The sequence below is a fragment of the Rhineura floridana genome, chromosome 9, assembly GCF_030035675.1.
Source record: "Rhineura floridana isolate rRhiFlo1 chromosome 9, rRhiFlo1.hap2, whole genome shotgun sequence".
NCBI classification, from domain to species: domain Eukaryota; kingdom Metazoa; phylum Chordata; class Lepidosauria; order Squamata; family Rhineuridae; genus Rhineura; species Rhineura floridana.
Window position 1 is genome coordinate 111,891,590 of NC_084488.1, and position 19,198 is coordinate 111,910,787.

General features: G+C 43.0%; 1 protein-coding gene across 4 annotated transcripts in view; it reads right to left on the bottom strand.

Moving 5' to 3' along the window:
* FRAS1 (Fraser extracellular matrix complex subunit 1) overlaps positions 1-19,198 on the bottom strand; it is a 416,443-nt gene that overhangs the window by 315,456 nt on the left and 81,789 nt on the right. For 2 of the 4 annotated variants that reach the window (XM_061583285.1, XM_061583286.1), the window contains one exon: positions 18,619-18,757. The exons of the other annotated variants lie outside the window; for them this stretch is intronic. In XM_061583285.1, coding sequence (XP_061439269.1) covers positions 18,619-18,627 — 9 coding nt within the window. In that variant the 5' untranslated portion in view covers positions 18,628-18,757. The remainder of the gene's footprint in view (positions 1-18,618; positions 18,758-19,198) is intronic. 4 annotated transcript variants of the gene reach the window in all.

Genomic DNA, 19,198 nt, shown 5'->3' on the forward strand with positions numbered 1-19,198 from the left:
TTCCTCTGAGGAGCCCATCCCTTCTGGTCTACCCTGTTCACCTGCTGGGTGGACGTCCCAGTTCTAAGAACAACGGAGCAGCCACTGTGCCCTCCATTCTTCTTGCACACACAGGCACACACACAGCTATGCTGCTCCACAGAGTTGCCACTGCAGACTAATTGAATGAAGCTCACGGACCCACACTTCAGGAACCCCTGTTTTACATCATTAGGTTATTTCCTCCGAAATACATTAAGGCTGCATTCCTATCCACACTTACTTGGGAGTAAGCCTCACTGAAGTCAATATTATCTATTTCTTACATGTCCAGGATTGTGGGGTAACGCAGCTGAAGGGCACCAGGTTGGCGAATGCTGTAAAGCATGCCCTAGATCCATATGTACTTGTTACAGCCTTAGGCAAACAAGACTAAGGGTCATGACACTTATGACTTTTTAACATTAATGTCTGTTGCAGAAGAGAAAGCTGAGATGGGACATCTGTAAACCTCATATACTTTATGCATTGTAATTTTTTTAAAAAAAATCCTGCTTAGAGAAGCTCAAACACGCTACCTTGCTTTCATGCAAACAGATCTGTAGTAGCAGCATATGAAAAATTAGAATACATCACTATGATCATTATCCTCGGCAACATCTTAACTTGCATTTGCATTTGTTTGGCACCTATTTTGGAATCTTCATAAGAAAGGATCAAGATGCCAAGGAATGCCAAGGACGTTTATGCCTGTGATGTGGCAATGACTGTTTATGGGAAAGTGCTTAATAAAAGATAAAGATCAAGTTTGGACTCGGGAGCTCCCACAGCCATTGGCTGTGCAGCTGTAATGTCATGAAATATTAGCAAACATTCTGACTGTTCAGAAAAGGGTACAGTCAGAAACGGAATTCTGGCAATCAATACCACTGCGATGAGAGAATGGAAGGTCAGTTTGGATAAAAGAAATACCTGGTATAAGCCTAGAGTTTTGAAGGACCGACAGTGGGATGTGATGGAAAACAGGCACTGGATGGGTAGGGAGGCTGAGAGCTGGGAAGCCAAGTATCAAAGAGCCCTCCAGGAGGCTACTCGTCAGTGCCATACTTGGAAGTGATGGGTGGCCAGTTTAATTTCCTTAACACCCCTGATGTAGTATTGCTTGGGACCTTGTGGGGAATTTAAAATAACTGCTTGGAGCTCCTGCCACTGTGAGGTCATCCTGAGACCAGGGGTCCAGGGCAGGTGCTGGCACTGGTGGGCTCTGCCCAGGCACAGGGGTCCCAGCGACTGCGCAAGGATGCTGGGTGCTGATGCTGGGCCTGCCAGCTGGTGGGCAGACTAAGTGAAACGATGCATTGTGGCAGGGCAGTTGAAGGAAGAGGAACAGAATAGGAACTAAGCTGAAAGATGTGCATCAACCCACTATTTTCTTCTTTGTTAACACTCCTTATCACATTTTAAACCCTTCCTTTAAATGCTTTAAAAAAGCTGTGCATTTAATTTTTATTTATTTTCTTAATTTAAAATATTTATAATCTGCTTTTTGAGTGCCTACTCGACATTTAATCTCCCTTTCATATTCTGGCACCCAAAGAACAATTTTATGCCTTCATTCTGTGAGGCGCAAAGGCTGCTGAGTTCTTGTAAATCTAAGCCCTCACTAGTTACTCAAACACAGCCTAAAGAGGAGCATTCCTTTTATAAGACTCCATACACATTTTAAAACAAGCACACTTATTCTCATTTCAGCTTTTGGCAAGGTGGGCTGAAATCTACTATAGCTTACATGCTCAAAATAAAATACATTGCTCTTCATCTAGCACCTTAAGGATCAAGTTTTTTCTATTTTGATAAACATCCACAGGCTAACATAACTGTGTTTGAGCTATATAAACAGCTCTGATGCTGCCGTGCTGTTCAGCTAATCTTCCTTTTGCACACCAAAAAGCATAATTCTCCACTCCATTTTCCTAATTTATGGGTGCAACTGAGACAGCAACATTTTCCGGGGGTAGGAAATTGTGATATCTCATTTGGCAACTCCAGCTAAACTAATAGGTGTGCAAAGGTAATGAAAAACACCTGTCTAAGGCTTCAAACATAGAAACACTTACTTGGGAGCAAGTCCTACTGAACTCAGTGGGACCTATTTCCAAGTAGAGATGAGGAGCATTGTGCTAAAAGCCTCCAGAGCAAGCTTTGCTGCTGAGCAACTGTTTCAGGCAGTTAGTTCTTAAACAGGTGCCATATATTTCCCTCCAGACTCTTCTTTTTTGTGTTTTAATGAATCAGCTGCAGCCTTCACCACAGTGGAGTAGGGGTCTTGCATACCATTTTTACTTTCATTTCTGGTTTGAAAAGTGTCTACTAGCACACCCCTTCCCCACCCCAGCAGGGAGAGACTGAGATGAGGAGCATCATGGGACACTGGAATGACTCTTTCCCATACACTTTGCTCTCCATTATGATTATGCTCCCCTCAGCCTGCCTGTCTTGCATCTACACGGTGCGCCCTGCCAGGCAGAAGTTCAGAGGTGAATTAAGGAATGGGTGAATTCAGCAGCTAGGGGGCAGCTTCAGCACCCACGGGCAGGTTGCATGGAAGTCCAGCAAGGGCCACACATTGCCCGCATGTGCCACAAGCAATTACATGGGGCATTGTGAGCACCTGAAGTCCGCCTCTGAATTTACAGCTAGGTAGAGAGCCAGTGTGGTGTAGTGGTTAAGGTGTTGGACTACGACCTGGGAGGCCAGGGTTCGAATCCCCACACAGCCATGAAGCGCACTGGGTGACCTTGGGCCAGTCACTGCCTCTCAGCCTCAGAGCGAGGCAATGGTAAACCCCCTCTGAATACTGCTTACCATGAAAACCCTATTCATAGGGTCGCCATAAGTCAGAATTGACTTGAAGGCAGTCTGTTGTTGTGTAGATGCCATGTGGTAAATGTCCACCAATGGAAGCAGAGCATGCACATGCAGAATTTCACTATGGAAGAGGCTTTCAGCTTCACCAAACTTCTGCTTCCCCCTACTGTTAGTGCTCTGGCCCAGTAAAATGTTATACATGGTGACTTGTGAACAAGTCAAAAGAACATAACAAAATGGGAGCAATACTGGATCAGACCAAAGGGTCCATCTAATCCAGCAGCAGAACCTGAGCGCAACGACCCTTGCCCCACTTGTGATTCCCAGCAACTGGCATAAAGAGTCATACTATCTCCAGCAGCAGAGGTACAACATAGTGATCGTGGTTGGTAGCCAGTCACTGCTAGCCTTATCCTACATGACTTTGTCTAATCCTTGTTTAAAGTCATCCAGTTTGGTGGCAATCACCACATCCTGTGGTAGCAAAGTCCATAGCTTAACTTAAAAAAAACCTTATTTTATTAAGATTTATATATCGCTTGATTGTAAAAAAATCTCTAAGCAGTTTACAAAAGACAGTTGTGGTTTCCCACCTGTGGAATGGTCTCCCCAGTGAGGTCCGCCTGGCACCATCATTAACATCCTTTCAGCACCAGGTAAAAACTTATTTTTTCTCCTAGGCATCTGATGAAATAGGATAATGATTGTGCTATCTATTGATGGTGCATTTTTGCTGCTCTTTGGTTCAGTTTGTTCGTTAGGTTATTGCATGGCTTTGATTATAAAGTTCTTTTCTCTGATTCTATGTCATGTTTTAAGCTTTTAATTTTTTTAAGCCACTTGAAGACTTCGTATGTGTTAAGTAACTGATGATGATGATGATGATGATGATGATGAAGAAGAAGAAAAAGGAAAAGGAAAAGAGGAAGAGGAACAGGAAGAAGAAGAAGTGTATTTTTACTTTTGGCAAACCACAGATTACTCAGCAGTAGCCGTTATTTCTTCTGTTGCTTGGGAATTTAAAAGGTTAGAAATCACACCACAATGGGAGTTCAAATGTTCTGAGCTGAAAAGGGGAGAATGACAAAATCCTAGAAGCTTCTAAATCTGGTACCACTTTGGATCTTTTACAAATACCATCTCTCATCTGTTCACAGTTCCACAAATACTTGACAGCATCATCCTGCGCAACTATATTTGCAGTGGTGTCATGGTACTTTGCAGGGAGAGGAAGGTATTTTTATTATTAACAGAGATACACAAGGATTAGCTCTTGGTATTTGGCTTCATTTGAATACCAGTTCTCCGTCTATTTTGAGGAAGTGACTTGCATCCGTCTGATGCCCTCCTACCCTAATCCGCTTGTTTGCCAAGGATGGATCAGGTACCTGGAAAAGATAGACAATTACATTCAACTCAGATCTTAATGCTGAACAAGTGGGGTCTACAACAACACGTGTGGAGTCCTGCAGTTCGAGACTCCAGGGCTTTTACCACAAAAGTCATGGTTAGGAACTGGGGCCTAGCCTAGAGAGCTACTTGAAACTTCCTGTACTTCAGGGGCCAAACTACACAAGAAGGGCAGTTCTGAAACTGTGGAAGTGTGAACCTGGAGAGGAGGAGGAAGGGCAACTTAACCCTTTCTTCTCTTGTCAGCTGCCTGTTCAAATGTCCTTCACAGGCTCCTCGTGAAAATGCACAATTTTAGTGCAAAATTCTCCCAATAAACACCTTTTTGTAGGTGGTTTTATTTTATTTATTTATTTATTTATTTCTTAAACTTATATACCGCCCGACTAGCAATAGCTCTCTGGGCGGTTAACATAAAATACAATAAAATTACAGAATCTGATACAACAAGCATATAAAAACTACACAATCTAAAACCAAGTTACAAACATTTAACTAAGATTAAAATGCCTCAGAGAAGAGAAAGGTTTTAACTTGGCGCCGAAAAGATGATAGTGTCTGCGCCAAGCGTACCTCCTCGGGGAGACTGTTCCACAATTCGGGGGCCACCACTGAGAAGGCCCTAGATCTCATCACCACCCTCCGGGCCTCCCTATGCGTTGGGACCCGGAGGAGGGCCTTCGTAGTAGACCGTAGTGTACGAGCCGGTTCGTATCGGGAGAGGCGTTCCAACAGATATCGTGGTCCAACGCCGTATAAGGCTTTATAGGTTAACACCAACACTTTGAATCTGGCCCGGAAGCGTATTGGAAGCCAGTGCAGGCGAGCCAGCACAGGTGTTATATGCTCAGACCGCTTAGTTCTTGTTAGCAGTCTGGCCGCCGCATTTTGCACTAGCTGTAGCTTCCGAACCGTCTTCAAAGGTAGCCCTACGTAATGCGCGTTGCAGTAGTCCAAACGCGAGGTTACCAGAGCATGTACTACTGATGTAACGTCCTCCTTACTCAGGTAGGGATGTAGCTGGGCTACCAACCGAAGTTTTGACAAAGATACACATTTTTGCAAGCCATTTCTCATCACACCATGCCATTTTGCCTGTTAATTTCACTCATTTATTATTTATTTATTTATTTATTAAATTTATATACCGCCCGACTAGCGATAGCTCTCTGGGCGGTGAACATAAAATAGTATAAAAATACAATGAATAACAAAATAATATTAAAATACAATCAACAATACAATAAACATTTTTAAAATTAGATCAATGTAACTTAAAATGCTTCAGAGAATAGGAAGGTTTTGACCTGGCGCCGGAAGGAAAGCAGAGTCGGCGCCAGGCGTACTTCCTCAGGGAGACTGTTCCATAGTTCGGGGGCCACCACTGAGAAGGCCCTAGATCTTGTCATCACCCTCCGGGCCTCCCTGTGAGTTGGAACCCGGAGGAGGGCCTTCGTAGCAGAACGTAGTGCACGGGCCGGTTCATATCGGAAGAGGCGTTCTGCAAGGTATCGTGGTCCCGCACCGTATAAGGCTTTATAGGTTAACACCAACACTTTGAATCTAGCCCGGAAACATATTGGCAACCAGTGCAATATATTCAGTTGTATGCACACTTTCCCCTAATACATGCATTTTTGATTGTTTAGTTGGCGAACTGCATCCCAAAGTTCTAATAAACGCGAATTCCGAAGGATGGCTGTGTTTCAGTTCTCATATTGTTTCAGAAAGTGTTGATAAATTCTGCTTGAAATGCGAACTGAATCAAAATTCTCGCCCATCCCTACTGTACACTGACTGGCAGGCGCTCTCCAGGGTTTCAGGCATGGAAAGGGGATTGAATCTGGGACCTTCTGCACGCAAAGCAGATGCTCTACCGCTGAACTACAGTCCACTATCTCTCATCCTAGCTTACCTCACCGGGATATTGCAAGGATAAAAAGGGGGCAGAGCATGTAGGCTGCCTTGAGCTCCATGGAGGAAAGGCCAGTCATATAAATATACCCAAAATAAGTCACAGCTACTCATGGCCCTGCTTCGCTTTTGACCCAGGAGCCATTTCCCCCATTTTAGGAAACGTACATTTCTTTGAGTCCCATTTTCTCTAAATTGACAGAGAGAAAGAAATGTACTCAACAGGTTGCACACACACCCCAATTGCTTGCCTCCTCAGTCTTCAAGTCAAACGGAAAGGTTGTCTTAACACAACACTTTTGACCTCTCTCACCATGGCAGTATTTTATTTTTGCTTGTTTCATAGCATGTTTTGTTTTGTTTGTAAAAAGGAAAAATGGGGGGCAAGAGGGATATGACTTAAAAAGAAAGAAATCGGAAGACCTTTCTGTGATTTATGGTTACCTCGTACCATCCCTATGCCATAGTCCTGTTTTAAGTCATGCAGTGAAAAGCCTCCTACACAAAGGCCTCGATTTGTCTTAATTACCACAGGTATGTAAGCTCAGCATTTTTAAGGCCAATGAGTATGTCCAGGCCTCCTTCCCTCCCTCACCTCCTTCATATCTGGTTAAATCCCAAACAAATAAACCTTCAATTAAGCCAAGGTGAAAAAAAGAGAGAGAAAATTGTATGTCAAGTGTATGTTTATATCTTTAGGATTTCAGGAGGCCATTAACATCCATCCAGTTGTCACGGGGGCTTTGTTTTCATGTGGTCAAGACACTGCCTTTAAATTCCCCTACAAGGTATGCAAGAGCCATTTATCTACTCAGCTTGGGGGGGGGATTTATCATTAAGTGGATAGCATCAGCTGCATCCTACAAAAGATGCAGTATTTGTTATTCTATCTATGCATTTCCTCTGCCAGGACAGAATCTATCTACCATGCTCTTTCAAGAGAAAGGGCCTTCTCAGCAATGGCCCCATGCTTGAGGAATGCTCTCCCCAAAGAGGCTCATCTCGTGCCTAGTATCATTTTGGCACCAGGAAAAGACCTTTTTATAGTCACAGGCCTTTAAAAAAACTTATTTTTACCCCTGTTTTACCTCTGGAATGCTTCAGGCTGTGGTTATATACTGTTGATACGGTTTTTGTTTTCCCTCAGTTTTATACTGACTATTTTAATGCTGCTTTTTAGAATTGTGTATTTGCATTCTGTGGTTTTATTGTTTTTACTGTACATCGCCCAGTGAACACTAGTTATTAGGTGGCTAATCAATACTGTAAGTAAACAGGAAAATATTCTTCAAGCTCCCCACTTCCCTGAGCTGTGACAAGTCCAGAGGCTGTGCTGCAGTTTCTATCGGATGACAGAGTGCTAAACAATTAAAATGTCTTTGTAGCATTTGCTTCATTTACAAATATATAAGCAAAATACAATGGGAGCAAACAGGCTCCCATAAACAGGCAGCAAATCTAATCATTCTGCACCAAATCCCAGAAAGCAACTAATGCCCCCTTCCCAAGGCTGAAGCCCAGTTTCAGGTAACTCCACCTACATACACCAAGGTTTTTCTCTGCAATTCACACTACAGACTGGCTCCTGACAAACTGTTTCTTTGTCCACTCCCACCAGCTGGAGCGTCATTACAAATTCAAATGGATATTACAATCGGAAAGCTGGAGAAAGACTCACAGGTATCAGGAAGCTACCTCCTTTTATTAGTTCCCATTGATGAAGCATAAGAACATAAGCAGAGCCTCCTGGATGAGGCCAGTGGCCCATCTAGTCCAGCATCTTGTTGTCACAGTGGTCAACCAGAAGCCACAAGCAAGACCTGTTGCTGGAGCGCAAGAGCAGTCTCTTCGCCTGCGGCTTCCAGCAACAGGTATTTGGAAGCATACAGCCATTGACAAAGAGCATACCTTGTGACTAGTAGTCATCGATAGCCTTGAAATGAAATGGACTGCAGTATTCAGAGGGGGTTTCCCATTGCCTCCCTCTGAGGCTGAGAGGCAGTGCCTGACCCAAGGTCACCCAGTGAGCTTCATGGCTGTATGGGGATTCGAACCCTGGTCTCCCAGGTTGTAGTCCAACACTCTAACCACTACGCCACGCTGGCTCTCACTTGATAGCCTTATCTTCCATGAATTTGTCTAATTCTCTTTTAAAGCCATCCAAGTTGGTGGCCATCTCTGCCTCCTATAGGAGTGAATTCCAGTGTTTAACTATGCACTGCATGAAGAAGTACTTTCTTGTGTTTGTCTTGAATTCAGCTTCACAAGTTCTAGAGTTATGAAAAAAATCTATTCACTTTCGCCCTACCATGTATAATTTTATATACCTCTACCATGGCTCCCTTTATTTGTCTTTTCTCTAAACTAAAAAGCTCCAAATGTTGAAAACTTTCCTCACAGGATGAGTTGCTCCATTCCCTTGATCTTTAAGCTGCCCTTTTCAGAACCTTTTCCAGCTGTCCAATATTCTTTTGGAGGTGAGAAGACCAGAACTATACAATGTATTCCAAGTGTGCTCACACCACAGATTTGTATAATGGTATCATCAGCTGGCTATCCTCAATTATTAGCGCCAAACTAGACCTGAAGATTTGTAATGTAAATAGCAGCTGCATGGGGCAGCAAGAGTGGGGTCAGAACCACTGGGGTTGGGGGTGGAAGTTTAACCCTTTCCCTCCCTGATGTGGTTCTGATGAAATTCGCCCTTTCCCAAGCTACTATATGCATTGGGAGGAAACCTCGATTGGTGATGGATGGGATCTGCATAATTAATTCCCTCACGTGCCATTTTTTAATCTTCTCACATAACATTGCAATTAGTCAACCCAGCATAGCGGAGTGACAATTTCTAGAGGTACTGGATACAGCTGTAGGCAAGAGAAAAGGTTACTTGGGCATGCAGCATTAGCACTAATGGCTCCTGGAAGATTAGGTTCCTAAAAAGCTTACTTGGCTATTAATACTTTCTAAAAACTTAAGATTTCACTCACACGTCACAAGATCTGTGCAAATTAAACTACCTTGTCCTCACTCCACATAAAGCATTTCTGGTCTGTTTTTGTGAATTTTGAGAACACCTCCTCTGTGGTTGTTCAATCTTCCCTTCCCACGTATTTTCTCACACTTATCACATACATATTCTCTTACAGGAATCCTAGCCCTTGTTTTCCATTCCCACTCACACCCCTAATGTGAAGACAAATAGCATAGTCTGCAAAAAAGAAAAGAAAAAAAATAAGAGTTGGCCCACATGATGGTTGGGCTTCTGCATTTGCCTTGGTGGGACCAGTAATGTTGAAGAATTCTGATGAAAATAGAAAAATGGAAATGGACTGCCTTCAAGTCAATCCCAAGTTACGGTTTACCATTGCCCTCCTCTGAGGCTGAGAGGTAGTGACTGGCCCAAGGCCACCCAGTGAGCTTCATGGCTGTGTGGGGATTTGAACCCTGGTCTCCCAGGTCCTAGTCCAACACTCTAACCACTAAGCCACACTGGCTCTACAGGAGTGGAAATTGCTGATGTTTCAGTATTCATCCCATGTGTGGAACAGAAATAAATCCAACTAATGCGACTGGTACTCACTGTTTTGTTCTTGTTTTCAGTCAGTGGAAGATATGTAACTGATTACTTTTTTCTTTTATTTGTACTGTTTCCTTTACATTGAAATGAATAGTGGAATGATGTAGTGACAACATAACTTAATTACATAAATTATGTCATTCGCCACAGCAGATAGAGAGGTGAATGATGTCATTTTTGGCAGAAGACAAATTGCAGCAGAATGGAAACAGTGCTGCATGGGACAAATACTGGGCGGAACGGAAAACAATGCCTTCTTGTATATCTAGTGTAGACCAGGATTAGGAAACACACCTTTCTTGTGGAGCAAACATCTGTAGAAGGTCACCCTCAGGTCTGGTGACCCACCAAGCTAAATGCAGCTGGCCAGCCTTCTATAGCAGTCCACCTGGGGTTCAATAAACCTTCTGGTTTTGCCACTTCTCTGGCATTGCAAAAGCAAGAAAAATGTTGAGTACCAAGAAGGTCACAAGTCTGGAAGATCCAGACAATCATCTTCACTTTTTTTTTATTATGATCCAAATATGGGGAGGAAGGGCAGGATATAAATTTAACAAATAAATAAATAAATAAATAAATAAATCTATATCAAATATTGCATCCATACACACGTTGCATCTTTATTCAGAAAAATTGCAACCACAAAAATAATCACACTATTTTTGCTTTTGTTGCGAAAAATAAAAACAGAAAGGAAACAAAGTTGTAAATAGAATATTTCAATGACAAAAACTGCTACAGCCCATTAGCTGGATGCAAATAACCGCTCATGCAAGCATAGGTGATATCGTCACCTAGAAATGTTAAATAAGTTTGTATTCGCATTCTGATTCTCCCCTCCCTCCACTCCAAGTACACCTAGCCCCACCAGGAATAACTCCAGGGAGTTGCCAGGGGGCTTGAAGCACTTTCCTACTACTTCAGCTTTTAGTCACAGTATATGAAGGTCTGATATTGCACTCTTTTACTAGTTTTCTGGAGTCACCCTGCACACAAAATTCCATCACTTCTCTTTCAGACTCGGGGAGCGGGGCACATTTTAGATACTTTAAAAGACTGGTTGTTAAGCTGGTTACTCTATCAAATCTTCATAGCATCATATAACCCACACTCCAGAATGCTTAGCAATGTCACCCTGCATGTGGTTTCATGAATCTACCCCAATTTGTTATTGCACTTTTATATTCCTTTGCTAGTAGAAGACTGTTTCTATCTCTACTTCCATTCATGAAGCTTATCAAGGGGATGCTACACTTGATGTCTTTGGTTTCTACTGAAGATACGCCAATACACGTAAGTCAACGCTAAGGACTTTGCTTTCAGTAATAATAATAATTCTATCATCTGTTAATTACACTAAGCATTCTGTTCACAAAGTAGCTTCATAAAGAGAAAACAATGCTCAGAGTTAGCAAGACAAACTGGTTCTACTGAGAAGAGACCCTCCAAAAATCTTTTCACACCAGCACAATCTTTTAATCAAGGGCTTTTGATTCTACAACAAGGTTTCATCATATAACAAGCAGGTCATTCATATCTCTCAACCTACCACTGCACCCCATTCAAGGAAATGAACTGGGCCTGCTTCAAAGCTTATTGAGAATAATTGGATTCTTCTCCTTGATTGTAGGAAGGTTTGGGATCCAGGCCAAAAATAACAAAAGATGCAACCATCTCAACTCCTTTATATTGTCACCCTGATCCAGATATATATTACACATACTCCAATCTTCCTTTGAGGAGCTCAGAGCATCTTACGTATGGTTTCCAGAAGATCTCCCGTTAGAGTAAACCAATATAGCTTCAGCAGTAGAACCTCACTGCGTAGCTTCAGACCGCCTGGGGCTTCAGAGCTCACACATCCCATGATATACACAAATCACTTGCAGAGAGGATAGAGGGAGAGTTTCCATGCACTTCAAAGGAATGTGCAAAATCAAAAGTGTAAAAACTCCAATCAGAGTGGGTGTGGCCCACTCCCAATTGGTAACGAATTGGCAAAGTAAGATGAATAGTGCGCATAAACACTTAAAGGGGGGCAATTACTTTCTGTAGGGAGCTAGTCACTGCCAGTCCTATGGAGCTCCTCTGGATTTTTAAAATATTACTGTACATTCTAAATGGCAGATAGTTCTGGTGAAGTCTCCATCTTAAAACACAGACTTTCATACGGCATCCCAATTCTGTCTCTTCATAATGATTTCTTCATAGCCACCAGTGATTCTTTGCGAGAGTGGAAACTGAACTTAGATCTTTCAGATCAAATACTGCACTGAAATATCTGCAGGATAATCCACCAGGAGTGCAGGCATGTGGTCCTCCGTATGTTGTTGGATTCCAACTCCCAAAAGCCCCAGCAAATGCCAGTGATCATCACCTGGAGGGTTCATTCTTGAGCTATACCCTTCATAAGGAAATATAGGCTGCACCACCCAGGTGTACTTCATAGTCTCCCTACTGCACCCAGCATACACTTTCAGGAATTTACTTCCTGGCATGGATTCCAAGGAGAACCTTTAGCAAGAATGGAGAGTGAGTTGCAAATGTTGAGGAAGGGGTTGGGGAAATCCTGGATGATACACTTCTAGAACCCTCTGGCAGCTCCATGTCTAATGAGGTTGTTGCCAGTCCCCCACCCCCATCTCTGAGGAGGAATTGTCCCTGGCAAGCAGCCCAGATGTAGGCAATGAGCAAATAGATAAGGCAAGTTCAGAGGGAGAGATGACAATCTCTCCAAGGTTAGTCATGGCCCCATCAGAGGACTCCTCAGATGAGGACGACTCGGGAATAACAGCAGCAGACCCAGGAGCAGCAGACTCAGAAGGAGACATGGAGGAGCCTCCTGAGAATCCAGCTCCTTCTCCCCCTCAGCTGCAGAGCACCCCAGATATAGCAGAGTCCCTGCAGCCAGACACAGACAGTGAACAGGATACTCCCCCCTCACCTGCAGAACGTAGACAGCAGAAGGTCAGGCAGAAGAGAGGCAGGCCTGTCTCCTTAAGGCCCAAACGCTGAGGGCTCACACCTGCTGTCCATCCTGTGCTTTATAAGACACACCTTGGCTGCAGCTTGTTGCTGACTGCAACGTCAGGCGTGGCTTGTGTGTTCCTAGTTTCCTGGCACCCTCTTTTGGACTGACCCCTTGGCACTTGATCCCGGACCTCTACTGACCTCGCTTCTGGACTCCTGACTCGGCAAGTACGCTTCGGACAAGCCTGGCCCTTATCAGCTCCCCTCCTCCTAGACCTGGCAGATTTATGGCCAGACTGCCGGCTAAGGACTTTGCTTCCCTGCCAACCACCCAGGAATTTCCAGCCCCCCACCGGCACTGCTGACACAGTGTAGAGCTGACAGGTTACACCAACTGCAGAAAAGCCACTTACAAGACAGATTTCTTTCTGCTCCAAAAAGGAGCTCCCATCTTGCAGCGCAAACTAGAAAATGCCAAAGTAACTAGTGCAAGTAGAGTACCCGCCCACCTCTCTTATATTTAGCGGTTGGATGTGATAAGGTCATTGCAACAATGTTTGCTGTTGCCTCCACATTCCTAGTCTGTTCCTGAGACATGCTTAGTAGGTTCCTGTTCTGTATTCTGAGATATACCTCGTATGCTGCTGTTCTGTATCCAGAATCATGCCTAGGGTGTGTGGTGTTGTGTTCCTGTACTGACTTCTAGAATAAAGCTTCTTGTGAAACCCAGTCTTCAAGCCTGAGTCTGCTTCTCTAGTTGGGAGGCAGGTGGCTTCCTGAATCTCACTTAACTATGAGCATGCTGGTGGAAATGAAGGAATTCCAACTGTTATCTCACTGGGCATTCTCATACACTAGATCTTTTTACAATTAATTCACTAGAATTCCCTAAATTTTAATTGGGATGAATTTTTAAAATACTTCAGTTTCTTAGCTGAAACTAAGACTTAGCTGAAACTGAAACTCATTTATTAGCGCATCCTTAGATTTATGCCGCATTCAAGGATGGTTTTAGGTAACATTTCAATACAACATTCATAACTGTGTTTATATTCCCTTTCATGGAATTCTTACCATAAACTTGACAATGAAAGAGATTCAACATCATCTGATTTTTTTTTGTAATATACGCTCGTGCTGTAATTGTTCTATAGTATGAGCTATTTGTATATTGAGTGTATCATTGTTAAGTAGCTTAAAACCTATTTATTTTTAATTTTTTTCTCTTAGGGCTCCTCCAAAACAATACATGTGTTTTCTAGAGAAACAGACGGAAAACAATCCATGGATCAGTTGTGCCTGTTCATTCATGTCTGCAGTTTGCTCAAGATTTTCTCCATACTCAAGTCGCGTTCCAAGTGGCCATCTCTGGCTAAAACATGTGTCAGTTCCAACCCAGGTAAATTTCAGTGCAGACAACCTGCTCAGCTCCTACATTTATTTATTTATTTATTATTTAATTTGTATCCCACCCTTCCTCCCAGCAGGAGCCCAGGGCGGCAAACAAAGGGCTAAAAACACTTTAAAAATGTAAATGTACTGCCTTCAAGTCGATTCCGACTTATGGCGATCCTATGAACAGGGTTTTCATGAGGCTGAGAGGCAGTGACTGGCCCAAGGTCACCCAGTGAGCTTCATGGCTATGTGGGGATTTGAACCCTGGTTGTAGTCCAACACCTTAACCACTACACCACACACTTTAAAACATCACAAAAACAGATCTTAAAATGCATTAAAACAAAACAGCATTAAAAACATTTTTAAAAAAACAACTTTAAAAAAGGGTTAACAACATTATTAAAAACCATATTAATCACAATGGAATCCAATCTGGAATGATGCTAGCATTCCTATTTTGTTTGCATGCATATCTGCTTATTCAGCAATCTAGCTCAACTTTTCCTAATGCCATAACAAACCAATTGTATTGTTTAAGCCAGAAGGCCATAACACAATCTGAAGATATACAACTCATATAAATATAAAATGGAATTATATGAAATATATGGATTGAAAAACCACCTTGTAAAACACACCATGACAAGCAGTTTTGGAATGGCATTCCATCTGATGTTACTTATCAACTCGGGATCAAAAAGCCCATCGTATACAGCATATCGCTATTCTCTTTACAGTTTTTTCCATGGGTGTCTGCCAAGAAGGCACTCTGGGTAACAAATGTGTCCAAACCATTAAACAGGAAAAAGATATCATTAGCTTTCAGATAAAAGTGCCAAATGCATTGATCGCACAATTTAAATAATTAGTACCAGTCATTTACATGGTTTGTACAATCATGATAAAGACCAAGTTACAGTCTGTTGACACCTTGCATGCATTCTATGGTATTCCTATTTTGGAGCTTTAAATGCCAAGGTTCTTTGGACCCAATTTTTTGTGACTCCATCCTAGGCCACTACCAAATTCAGAAGTGCAGAGTCCCTTCATGATAGTTATGACACGCCCCCTCACAGCCACGCCCTCACTCCCTTGCTTGCTCTCAGTCATCATCTCCACATTCCACAGACCTTCCCACATGTGCCTTCTCCCACAAAACAGATGTCCCTAGCAGCCAATCAGTGTGAAAGGGGAGTGTGTTTGCTACTGAGAAGAGTCTTCTCAGAGGCTGACTTACTTCCTTGGGAGTACTTACTTACCTTCCTGGGAGATCAGGCTTCAAATCTCCACTCAAGCATAAAGCTCACTGGATGCCCTTGGGCCAGTCGCTGCCTCTCAGCCTAACCTACCTTACAATCCACAAAAGTCCACAAACGTTACTAGCCTGCTGGGTACTGGCAGAAGACAGCCCACTGCCCACTGCATTCCTATGCTGGGTGCAGAGAAGGGCCAAGTGCTCTGTCCCTCCTCCAACAGCCCACTCTCTCTCCTACTTACAATTCCTTGTCATTTAAGCCTACTAGGCAAATGCTTAAATCCAAGGCTGGACTAATCTGAGAATGTATTCTGTATCCTTTTGTATTTTGCAAACCACTGATGTCACTATCATTTCATTCATATATTTAACATAAATATACCGCTTGAATGTAAAGACATCTAAGCGGTTTACACACACAAAAAAGAATAATACGCTTCTCTTTGTGCAGCATTTCATTTCTGATGTGCACTACTGGCTTTGTAGGGGTGCAGTGGGGGAAGATACAAAGGAGCTGAAATAAATAAAAACCGCAACATATTGAGAGAGTGCTCTGGATGAGATTTGGATTTCAAAATGACGGAACAATGCATCGGTTCCAGAAAAAAAAAAAGAGGTAATTTTGAACTCCAAAATCCAAGGAAAATTCAGATGAAAACATCAGAAACATCCTGAACATTACGCCACCAGAAGCAGTGGTGGCAGTCAGTGGTGCCATGGTAGGTTTTGAAGTGCAGAAGCTCATCCTGAGGGTCCTGTAGCCACACTCCCATGAAGAGTCCAAAGATGCAGCTGTTTTGATCCTTTATTATGCGCACATACACCAAAACTGTGTTGATCCATTATTATACACACACGCGCACCCCAAAGAGCAGTACTCAATGTGTTAGCATCAGCAATCCTATGCATAGTTTCCTCAAGCTCCATTGTACTCAGTGGTGCTTACTTCTGACTGCACAGGTTCAATCTGTAGAGCATACTGAGCTTTAACAAAAGATCCTCAGCCAGCTGAACTTCAACCTTTAGCTTAGAAATGCAAACAAGTCCTTAATCTGCTGGCATGTAGTAGGAACCTCATCAAAGGAAAGGAATATCCAGCCCCTGCTTATTTTCCTCATTCTCTAACTTTATGCTCTTCTGTCACAAGCAATAGTAGAATGCCTCATCTCACTTGTAAAGGCGAGGAGGATCCTATAATGTACTTACTTACGTACTGGCGATCACTCATGGCCGAGTAAGATTGTCTTCCAAGATAAGGTGCTTGGAAGACGCCTGTGCGTGAATTTGTTTTATGTGGGGAGATCGGCGCACGACAATCAACACACAATCTTGACAGAAAAAGGCTTTGATCCAATGGCATGGGATACCACAACGATTGGAAGTCTTTTATCTGCTGCAGCCCTTACCCGCCTTCACAGCCGTCATAACGTACATTGTTATCCTCCGCCTGTTCTGCCATTGAGGACTTTCTTGGATCTTTCTTTGTCTGGTTCCTCTCCCTTGACCTTACCACCATGGGTGACCCTGCTGGGAGTACATGACTCCCGACGGCATAGCTCACAGGGTTCATTGGAACACGCAAGCCCACTCACCACTACACAGGCACTCCAGCAGATGACATCACCACTCCTGCTGTGAATAAAAGTCTCAGAGGTGTGCTTCCTTGCACATCCGTACACACATCACTGATAGCAACAGATTTGCATGAGGCCAGATTAGCACATGCTGTTGTGGCATGGCTGCTGCTTTCATGGGAACACAGGGCTGCAAACATTTTGGGGTGGTCATACTGCTTCATTTCCAATCAGTGCATATCCTATGACGTCCTGCTGAAGTCCAGTAACTTTTCGTAACACAAAACTTCTGGAGGGTTTTTTGTCCCACTTTCATTGTGCTATGGCCCTCTGAACATCGGTAATGTGGTAGCATTGCGAAAGCACTGCAGAACAAGTAATAAAGCAGAATAAATCCACCACTAATGCACTAATATTATCTCAAGAGCATGTTGCAGAATACACACATGCACAATAAAGCACCAGTCTGGATAAGCCTTAAGTGGATCTAAAGGCAGTCATCGTGCTTGAGGCCAGTGTTGCTTGCCAGGTACCCTGAACCCTTGATCATAATCCTTTTCCCCACCCCACTGGGTAATTTCAATAGCTCTAGAGGGAAGTCATGATGATTAATTTCATCACATACATTTTCTCCTTGCCTTGTCTGCATTTAGCTTCGAATCATCAGAAGAAATTGCTTTCGTCTTATCAAATAAGGAATGATTTGCTGACTAAGAATAATTGGAAGCAGACCAGCCAAAAGAAGATTATTCTCAGTTCAGACTATTGGGCAGTTTTCTAAGGTAGAGGAATTTAAAAAAATAAATTATAAAAAAAATCTCCCTAAATGAAAGTATTGCTTTGAATGATGCAGAGAAATGAGGATTTAATAGTTTAAAAAATGCTTTCCTAAAGTGATTTCTTACCTCTGTCTTTATCAGTTCTTCCTGCTTGCTGGGAGGGAAGTGTGTTCCCTCAAACTTCCCTGTCCAGGTGTCTTGTTCTCAAACTATGGGGTAGGGCACACAACTTCCTTAGGGGGATTATTCCTGTGCCCTAATAAAACCTCCTTCAAGGAGTGTCAGGGGCCATTCTCACATCACCTGGACTTCTGTTTGCCATGGGAAGGACCCATACATGATCGCCTGCCCTATTGCCCTGGGGGTAAGCACCTCCCTGCCTGCCCAAGATCTGGCTTTCAGCTCACATTTTGAAATATTTGTATAAATTAGATGCAGACTCCTAGAAATTCAGAAGTCATTTCCCAGCTCTGGTAATTTATGCAATCATCTGCCAGAAATGGCCTTCAGTGCTTCGCATCGACCTAACAGGAAGTCCCTTTGCAGGAGAATAAATGAATTGCAAATCAGATTTGTTTGTTGTTGTTTTAATGGACAAATACCATTTGCTTCCATTGGCATTTGGAAAACTCAGGACTGTATTTGTATTGACAAATGATTTATCGGTGTGCAGCCAACATTGCCATCTGATTTCTCCTTGGAGCAGAATTAATATTGTTTATCTTGGGCAACTCCAGTCCGGCACATTCATTCCTTCTTATCTTGCATCTCAGGGCTGGGCCAGCAACACAGGTCAGTCTCCTTTCCTAACAAACTTAACTTTGCTAGAGAAATTGAGATATTAGTGTTCTTAAGAGCCTTCTACAAACAAAACATTTACATTTTTCTTACCTGAGCCATCTATGCCAATGCCTGACCTTGAAGGAAGTTTCTATGCCTTTATTAATAGTTGGATGAGAACTCTGCTTCTCCCCCGTCAATGCAGCAGAGAGAAAACAGTCAGCAACTTGTTCTTCAGCCTACCACACAGCTATTAAAGAAAAAAGGAGCCTTCTTTGCACCTGGAGTTTTACTCATTAAGACTTTTACCCGGTCAAATGTGATTATCGACATTACTGGTATTTTATATTAGTGCCATCTATGAGCATGGATCTTTACTAATTGTAAGCAAAAGACAGGTCAACAGTGCTGGCTCTGAGATTCTGTACAGGCTCTGACATAGCATCCTCACTGGGCCAGTTAGAATGTGCATAGAATTATAGAGTTGGAAGGGGCCTATAAGGCCATGGAGTCCAACCCTCTGCTCAGTGCAGGAATCCAAGTTAACACATACTCAACAGGTGGCTGTCCATCTGCCTCTTGAATGCCTCCAGGGTTGGATAGCCCACCACCTCTCTAGGTAACTGGTTCCATTGTCGTACTGCTTTTAACAGGACGTTTTCCCTGATGTTCAGTTGAAATCTGGCTTCCT